The sequence below is a fragment of the Pteropus alecto genome, unplaced genomic scaffold, assembly GCF_000325575.1.
Source record: "Pteropus alecto unplaced genomic scaffold, ASM32557v1 scaffold413, whole genome shotgun sequence".
NCBI lineage: Eukaryota > Metazoa > Chordata > Mammalia > Chiroptera > Pteropodidae > Pteropus > Pteropus alecto.
In genome coordinates this window covers 1,180,326-1,190,325 of record NW_006434120.1, presented here as the reverse complement: position 1 = coordinate 1,190,325, position 10,000 = coordinate 1,180,326, and the positions used below count along the sequence as shown (strand labels likewise).

The 10,000-nt window shown below is 39.7% G+C and overlaps 1 protein-coding gene across 3 annotated transcripts in view; it reads left to right on the top strand.

Annotated features, from left to right (window-relative positions):
* THSD1 (thrombospondin type 1 domain containing 1) overlaps positions 1-10,000 on the top strand; it is a 29,803-nt gene that overhangs the window by 5,546 nt on the left and 14,257 nt on the right. For all 3 annotated transcript variants that reach the window (XM_015587132.2, XM_006908999.3, XM_015587131.2), the window contains exon 3: positions 1,035-2,000. In XM_015587132.2, coding sequence (XP_015442618.1) covers positions 1,035-2,000 — 966 coding nt within the window. The remainder of the gene's footprint in view (positions 1-1,034; positions 2,001-10,000) is intronic.

Sequence of the window (10,000 nt, the reverse complement as noted above, 5' to 3'; positions counted from 1 at the left end):
ATATATATATATAAATGATGTGATATGTATGTATTATTTATGTATGAGGTATACATAATAAGAATAATAAATTCATATTTACACATGTGTTTTTCATACCAAAAGGGTACAGCAGTCCCTTGAATCTAGAATTGTTTCTTACACTAGCCATGGGCCAGTTGATTGTTGCATTGCCAAATTCTGTCTCCTTTGATATGTATTTGGATAGGGTTCAAAATAGAAACAAGGATTCTGTGTCTGTGTTTTTTCCATTCTTTACTTTGGGTGCTCTGATGGGTCTCTTTTTAAAGAGATGTGTTTGATCCTAACAGAGTGATATGTGTGGGCTAGTAGTCATCTACCCTATCTGGGCCAATAGCAGTTGCTGTAATGCCATTAAAATTGCCAGGGACAAGCCTGGGTATTTCATAAACGTCCACTTTAACCCTCGAATGACTCATGCAGAATAGAGAGTCAACATATCTTATTTGCCTAAAAATTTTTGCCTCATATGAACCAGGCCACTGGTTTCTTTAAGGTGAAAATGCCCAAGTACTTGTCTTGAGTATCAGAAAACACTGATTTTGAATAGGTCTCACATTTTAAGTAATCAGAGCAGTTTATATTATATCATTTAAACCAAGCTTTCTCTCACTTCACTTTAAATCCATTTTCCCCAAATACCTAAACACCAAAATATGATTAAAATGAGAAAAGAGAGGTATTAGATTTTTGTCTAATGAATTGTCAGTTTTTACTCTTGCTGTATAGATTTTCATTGCAGATGTTACATTATTGAATGTTTTGAATTCAGAGTATCACTCATTTGTTATTTTAAACATAACTATAAAAGATGAAGATAAAGGAACAGAGGCACTTTAGAATGGAAACCGTACAGTGCCCAACCCCCAGAATCAGTGCTCAGCATCATTTTACATCATCCTTAGCTCAGTTTGAACTTCTCTTTTGTCTATAGTGATTTTTTTTCTTCGATGTCTCTAGTAGTGCTGCTCAAATATACCTTTGTAAAACGCATTCTGAACATTTCATTGCAGTTCTTGGAGAAGCCGAGTATCTCCTTTTGGGAGAGCCAGGACATGTAGCGCTAAGCAACACCACAGTGTCTGTGGATTTCCAGTTTTTTGATAGTGCTAATGGGACGCTGAGGAATGTATCTGTGCTGCTCTTGGAGGCCAATACCAATCAGACTGTGACCACTAAATACCTCCAGACCAACAAGTCCCAGGGGACACTCGAGTTTGAGTGCTTCTACTTCAAGGAGGCTGGTGACTACTGGTTCATGATGACTCCAGAAGGGACAGACAGCAGCACTCCAGTCCCCTGGTGGGAGAAAGGTGCCCTTCTGAAGGTGGAATGGCCCGTCTTTCGCGTTGACCTCAATAGGACATCCAAGACAGCAGAAGGCACCTTCCAAGTGGGCCTTTTCACCAGTCAGCCACTGTGTCCGTTCCCTGTGGACAAGCCTGACATCTTGGTGGATGTCATCTTCACCAACAGTCTTCCTGAGGCAGGAACAAGTCAGGGACAGCCACTGGAGATAAGAAGCAGCAAGAGGACAGAACTCTCTCAAGGTCAGTGGGTTGAGTTTGGCTGTGCGCCTGTGGGGCCAGAAGCTTATGTCACTGTGGTGCTGAAGCTGCTCGGCCGAGATTCAGTCATCACCTCCACAGGACCTGTCGACCTGGCCCAGAGATTTGGATACAAATTGGTGATGGTGCCAGAACTCACATGTGAGTCTGGGGTCGAAGTGATGGTGCTGCCCCCACCATGCACCTTCGTTCAAGGGGCGATTGCCGTCTTCAAGGAGGCCCCTAGACGCCCTGGGGAAAGGACCATTCGGCTGGCTGAAAACAGCTTGACCTTGGGACAGAGGAGAACAGTATTCAACTGCACTTTGTTTGACATGGGGAGGAATAAATATTGCTTTGACTTCGGCATTAAAAGCAGAAGCCAGTTTTCTGCAAAGGAGCAGGAGTGCATGCTAATTCAGAGAAATATAGGTTGGTATTGAGGTTTAAATTTTTTAAAACTCAAATCAACACCTTTATGCAGTCAAAATTATTATTTTGAATTTAGATGAACTTAATTTTCTATGAACTATACCTTCATTTTTATGGTTCACTTCTCACGAAGTCCCAAATGGCATTGTCATCCTTATCTGAGAAATGAAGAGTACTGGTAAGCATACATGGCTCACTGCCAACTTAACCTATGTCTCAGTTTCCCCATCAGTAAAACAGGGATAATAAGAGTATCTACCTCAGAGATTTATGAGACTTGAATGAAATAAATGTGTACAGTTCTTAGCATAATGCCTGGCATATGGGAAGCACCAATAAACATTAGCTATTATTGCATCATATGGCAAGACCATGGCAGGTAAGACCAGAATTCAAAGCTAAATCCCAAGCCGTATTTAGTAACTTCTGGCTTGCTCTAGCTGAGCATGTCTCTTTACTCTCACATCCTTCAATATAAGAATGAAGCCTCTTTAGTGAGATTTCAGAGCAAGATTTCTAAAAACTTTAAATTCTTTGCATAATGCCCTGTCTAATCACAAAGAAGTGGGTTATTACAATTCGAATCATGCCCATGCCCTTATTTGCATTTCTTTCCCTTTTCCTGAGTGCAAGCCTGATCTTGGCAAGAGGTTAAGCTGGCAGAGACTGTGTGCTACACTTACATGCTTCTTCTGTCTTCATCCCCACCAAGCCTATGCCCCTTGACGGCCCAAACCTCCAACCACCTCTGTAACTCCAAGTGTTTCTTGCTCCATATTCACCCCCTTTTTCTCCTTTGAAGAAATCCCTTTCCTTTGTCTCCCTGCCCACTGGCCACTTCCCTCCTCACACTTACCTCTCTATGCAGCCTGGATTCTTGGTCCATCCCATCAATCACTCTCCTACCAATACCCTAAACGCTGCCCTGTTGTCCTTCCAGTGCACCTGCCAGGTCACACCCCAGCTCTGCATGGGTCCAGCCATCTGCTGGCCACCCGCTGTACCCAAGCTGCACGAGAAGGTAACACCAGTCAGGCTGAGGCTGGTGTGGGTGGGTCATGCCTCCATCCGCAGCTTGGCCCACCATGCTACCCAGCAAGGCGCTCTGGCCGGCTCTGCTTCTGTCCTCCACAACCACTCTTCCCACCTCCTCCGCTCTCTTCCCTCGCATCTCACCTCTGCCCCTTGGTTAACTCTGAGCTGAATTTGCCTCCTACCACACCAAGCAGCTGGGAGCCATCAGGAGCAAGCTCCCTCACCCTCTCACCAAATCTCTGTAAGCCTATAGGCATCCGTCCCATCCTCTTCACCTCCTTTGCTGTCACTGAGGAAGAAGTGTCATTCCTCCAGGACAAAGTCAACTCTCCCCTCCACTGTGGTGCCCAGCCTCTCTCCCCATTTCAGGAACCTTCTATTTAATCATTATGTCCTCTCTCTCCTCTGTCTCTGTCCTTTCTTTGCTGGCTCATTCTCATCAGCTTTGAAATGTACTTAACTCTCTTATCTAAAAGCAAACAAAATCACCCCTCATCTCCTGGTTCTTCCTGAGAAATCCTTTTAAGCTCTTCTTCGTTTTATAGCCCAGGTTCTTGAAAAAGTCACCTATACTTTGGGGTGCATTTCCTTGCCTCACGTTCACTTTTCAACTCACTCCAAACTCACACCCCTCCTCTGAAAATGCTCTCACGAAAGCAGACAGTGGGTGAATTTTAGGTCCCCAAATCCCCAGAAGCTTTTCAGTCCATCTCTCCATTGACCTTGAGTCTGTGACATCACACTTGCCTTGTTTACCTCCTACTTCCCCGCTGTTCCCTCATGGTCTCCTTTGCCTGCTGGTTCCCCCACCTCACCACATCCCCTAAGTGTTAGACTTCTGCTTCTTGTACTAGAGTGTCTACATTTTCTACTCTTGACACACATGCTGGGTGATTACTGTGCTGATGCTGGTGACTCCAGATTGGCATCTCTCCCAACATATCCAAGCGCTGCTAACTAGCTGTCACCCCTCAGATGTCTCTCAGGCACCTCAGAAGCAACATACCTGCAATTGTACTCATCATCCTACCCACCAAACCTGCTCTTCAGCGTAGGACTCCACCATCCATCATTGTTCAAGACAAAAACCAAGGAGTCTTCCTCTTCATAACCTATAAGTAATTCACTAAGTCCTGTGGATTTTGTCCCCTCAAAAAACATCTCCGAATGTCCGAATCTCTCCACATCTCCCCAGTTCCACTGACACCACCGGTTTAAGCCTCTGTCTTCTCTTATCTGGAATCTTGCAATAGATTCCTAATTGATTTTCCCCTCCACTTCATTCTCTCAATGTAGCCAGAGGGATTATTTAAAATTCAAGTCAGCTGAGGCTGTTCCCCTGCTTAAAGCCTGTCAGTCACGTCGCTTGACAGGAGGAGGAGAGTTCACAGGGCCCTCCATAGCACTCACCCCGCAGTCACTGTGGGACATCCTCCTCCCACCTTCACCTGTTAACATTAACCCGTTTCCTAAGTCTCCATTTGGGTACTCTTCCTTGACCCAGACTAGTTAAATTGCCTTGCCATAAGCTGGCACAGCTTAGTTGTTATCCTCATTTCTCCTTTCATGGCATTTATCACTTCTGTCATTGTTCGTTCAATGTCTGTCTTCTAACACCGTCACCCCCACCATCATCTCCCCTCTCCCAGACTGGGGAAGCAAAAACCAACCTGTGCAGCCATGAAGCTGTTTATGATCTTTATTTGGCCCACTCAGAATGCCTGGCATATTAACAGTACTCAATACATGTTTATTAAAGTGAAAATTGAACTCAGATATGGCTAATCTCAGCTAAGTATTAGTAGAAAAACAATTATATTGAACTAATCATTCAAGATGTACTTGCCTTTTCAAAAGAAGTTGCTTGTTAAAAGAAAAAGAATTCTAATTGAATTTAGTGGAAACAAACCAAGGGGAGTAAAGACATTTAGGCCATTTGATGAACAGACTTTGGAAGCAGGAAGCCTACCTGTTGGTTCTCCCAGCTCCTGGGCTTTCTCCAGGTTCTTCCACTCAGTGTGTAAAGACTGGGTTTTTTTTCCCACAGCAGTAGGAGAAGACGCTGGAAAGGGGCAGAACAGGGAGTGGTTCTCTGTGTGGCCAGGCTGAGGGTGGTCAGGGGCTCCCTGTGGGGTCGCAGCTACCAGACACAACCCAGCAGCAAGACTGGAAGCACTACCTGGAGGGGCTCAGTGCTCCTGGGGACCCCACATTCTCTGTGTGGCTGCCCAACAGTCTCTCTGACTCGGGCTGATGAAATTTATGCTAGCGATAGGAACCTCGGTGACTTCCTGAGTTTTTAGTATAAAAATTTATGACTGAATCAAGTTCTCTTCTTTTAATTTTCCATTTAAATTGATAGCTCTCACCTGTAAAGACTGTCTTTTTCTTTGCAAAATGGCATCATTCAAGGACCCCATGGACTCTACCATGAGCCACCGACTTGACTCCACTGAATTTCTTATTCTTTTTGAAAATGGAATAATGTTCTTGATATGTTTGTCTGTTTTCTCAAATGTGTGTTAGGACCTTAAGCTAGTATGTAAATAACAATTTACAGCAAATACATAATACATGTTACCAAAAATGATTATTTACGATCTTCATTTATCCTACTTAGTGTGAATGTTTATAATTTTCTCTACAGAAATGTTAATGTGATTGATTATGGGATGCTGCCCGAGATCCTCCTAAAGGAGTGTTAGTAATATATGACACAGGCTCTGTAATAACTTACAAAAATCTAAATTGAGAAATTCTGTATTCTGAACACATCCGCCCCAAGGGTTTCAGCCAGTGAGTATGGAGCCTGTATCTCAAAGCACAAAAAAAAGTATCTAGGGTAAAGTTGAGAATTAATAATAGAGGTTATAAATTCATATTCACATAGATTTTGGGGGAGGCAAATAAAAATCATATATAGTTAACACATAGTTTACTTGATAATTTAAAATTTTGTGGCCATCTTCTTGTTTTTCTGATTAGTTGGTCTTGTTTTCCTTCATAGTGACTGAACAAGAGCTTTTTACCAATAATAGGTATACTGTCACCTATGTCATTTTGTTTTTATTTGCTGGTGCTTGCAGTAATAGCATTGTCTTTGTTTTCTGGAATCTTTTTAAGCCACTTGTCCACCTTATGAAGTTACTTTACCTAAAACTAGAAAATGTAATTTAAAAAGTTCATAAGCACACTCTTGGGTGCTTTCTTACTCCACAGTTCTCTGAAAGTGGACAAACCAGTAAACCTTTCCACCTAGTGGAACTTCTGCTCTTCCTTCGGGATTCTTTTAGGGCATCTGACATGCTGTATGTGACCATCAGATGGAATAAAGCACACATTTACATAGTGGTTACTTTGCTCAGGCACTGCTCTGAGTGCTTTATGAAGAGTAACCCATTTAATTTATTGTCAATTTTTATAGGTGAAGACATAGAGGCACAGAAAAGTTAAATAACTTGCCTAAGGTCATTGGTGGCTAAGCGGCTTCACCACCACTGGTGGTTAGGCTGTCGTGAGACTTTGCTTTTACCACTATACTATACTGCCTCCCATACAACCACCCGTCAATCAACATATTTAATGATATAAAGCTCTTAGACTGAAAAAAAGTTCTGATAGTTTCCTCTTCATCACACTGGTTCATTTTGTGCTGCCCACTTCTCTTAATAGACATGTAACTCCCTTTGGAGTCCACTGGGCCAGGCATGAGCAGCTAGTCCAATTCAAATGAGCCTTGTTCTCTGGACAGAAAGTCTGAAGTGCTTATCCAGGTGCCTTTGCTCCCACTATTGCTTCTAGCTCCTCATTCATATCTATAGAATTTTATTATAACCATGTTTTGTTTAGTTACCTAAGTCTCTTGAGCAAAATGTCTTGCAGAGGTGAACCTTTCATAGGCTGTACTCCTTCAGATAGTCTTAGGGAGTGGAAACAAATCTCCCTTTCCCTATACCAGACAAATTTTGCTCATTTAGCATTAATAACCTCTAAAGTATCTGGAAAGATATTTTTCCTGGTCTAACAGGTTTGTCGTGTAGTATGAGAGCATGTATAGACATCTAAACAGAAGAAAACAAACAGCCTTTCATTCATAAGACTATTTGGAATATTGGTCATCTTGCTTTTCATTTCTAATACATGAACTCCAGTTATATAACGAGCTCCCATTTTGCCAAGTAGTTTCCCCAAAGTTATTAGCAGAAATCTTCAGGGAACAGGTAGATTTACTTAAGGCATTTTTAAAAATTTGCCTGATTAAATTTGTTCATTGCTTTGAGTGATTTTCTGTTTCCTGTTTGATTAATTTGGTTTAGAAATAAAAAGACATAAAACTTAGCTTAAATGTTTATTTTTTTATTGTTGATTAACCTACAAGCCATGATTTTACTTTCTAGAGAAAAAGAGAAAAGATTTCAAAATGAGATTTTTTTGAAATTAAGATTCATGCTTTTATCAAAACTTTTACTTTCTAGAGAAAAAGATAAAAGATTTCAAAATGAGATTTTTTGAAATTAAGATTCATGCTTTTATCAAAACTTTGATTTTTTTCTGGCCCCAACTAATAGAATTTTTGTTTTTAGTTTGACAAATGACTATGTATTTAAATAAATTATATTTATGGAAAGTAAAGAAGAGTTAAAGAATAGCGAAAAGATTCTTATGTCTGCCTTTTGTGGTCTTAAAATATGAGCACAAGAGAAGGATAAACTGTACATTGACTTAATTTTCAATTTAGATTTCACAATGGTGGAATTCCCTGTAGATTTTTCAAAAATAAATCACAATACTTTAACTCAGGGAAACTTTAATATCAGATTCCCAAAGCTTTGCAAGTGCTGGAAGCTTAGTGTCTTGACATCTCTGAAGCTTGAAAACAAAGCTGGCTCATTGTTCTGCCATTTGAGGAGCTGCAGTGTGATCTGAGAGGCACAGAACCAATATTGTGTTCAGTTGAACCTCTTAATGGAACATAATTACCACACCTCAGTTAATGTTGGTCCAGAATACTGATTTGTAATGCTTTCACTCTTGCGTAAATTCCAGGGACTTTTAATTGCTGTAAAGAACTCATGTTCCATGACTCACTCCAAAGATTGCACCACTTTGGCTCACCTGGGAATGTATCTGCCTTACATGGTCTCCTTGTTTTTGTAGTGCTTTATGTACCTTTAACTGCATTGTGAGTTTTTGCTTATAAAGGATGAAGAGAGACCTTTATGCAGAGGGTGTTTTGGTGCGTAGTGTTGGCATGGCTAGTTGGCTAGGCCTCGTGTTGAGTTGTAGGGTTGGATGGGTGCCGATAGAGAAGGGACTTAGGATAATTCTTTATAGGAGACTATTCAATTATTCTGTCTGGAAGTGATTGCATATATGCTTGGAAGAGAAGTTTGCATTTATCAGTCAATAATAACTTCTGGGAGTGTTTGTATTTTGAAGCTCCAGTGTTAGGTATATCCCCATTTAGATTTGTTAAGGATCCTTGCTGAGTTGATTCTTTTATCATTATGTAATGTCCCTCTTTATCACTGGTAATATTCCTTGTTCTGTAGTCTACTTTGTTTGATATTAGTATAGCCACTCCAATTTTCTTTTGATTAATGTTCCGAAGGTATAACTTCTTCCATACTTTTACTTTTAACCTATTTATGTATTTATATTTAAAGTGAGTTTCTTTTAAACAGCATGTAATTGGGTCATGCTTTTTTTAATCCATTCTCAATCTCTGTCTTTTAACTAGTGCATTTTGATTATTTATATTTAGTGTGATAATTGCGTGGTTGGATTAAGATCTACACTCTTGCTAGTTTTATATTTGTTTCATTGTTTTTTTCTTTTATTCTTCTTTTAGATTAATTGAATATTTTATGACTTACTTAAACTACTCTATTGTTTTATTATGCCTTAAAAATGTTTTTAGTGGTTGTCCTAGAGTTGACAATATATATCACATTACTCTTAATCTACCTTCAAATAATATTTTGCTTCATGTGTAGTGTAAGGACCTTATAACAAAACACTCCCAATTTTTGTGTGATTATTGTCATACACTTTACTTTATATGTTATAAATACATATTACAGTATTACTCTTTTGCTTCAGACCATCAATTATATTTAGATCATTTAAAATAAGAAAAAAATGGACGTGGTTCCATAGTGTAGCAGTTAGCACGTCTGCTTTACATGCAGAAAGTCCTGGATTTGAGCCCCAGTGGAGCCACGATCCATGATCTATGGCCATGCCACCCTGAACAGACCCGATGTCTGAAGTTGAGTAGGGTTGGGTCTGGTTAGTACTTGGATGGGAGACCACCTAGGAAAACCAGGTGCTGTAGGCATAAATAGTAATAAAAAGTAAAAATAAATAAATAAAATAAGAAAAAAATAAATTTTATCTTTACCTTTATAAATGTCATTTCCAGCACACTTCATTTCTTTATATAGATGTGAATTTTTGTGTTATGATATTCCTTCTGCCTGAAGGAATTTCTTTTAACATTTTTTTTTGTAGTGAAGGTCTGCTGGTAATTAATTTTATTAGTTTTGTTTGAAAAAGTCTTTATTTCTCCTTTATTTTTGAAAGAAATCTTCATTGGTCATGGAATTCTGGGTTGGTCAATTTTTCTTTCAGTACTTTAGAGATATCATTCCATTATCTCTGGCTTGCATATGAGAAGTCATTTGTAACTCTCATCTTCATTCTTCTGTGTGTGATGTATTTCCACCTTCCCTACTCCATCTTGCCACAGAGTTTTCCATTTGTTATTTTTTTTAGCAGTTTGAATATAGTTTGTCTACATTTTTTACTTGCTTTTTAAAATTTTAATCAATTTATTTTAGTTTCAATTGTATAGTACATTGGTTAGACATCTACATAGTTAATAAAATGATCCCCCCAATTGCCCCCTCCCTCCCCTGACCCTCCACCTAGCCAATGTATTAATGCTAACTGCATACCCTACA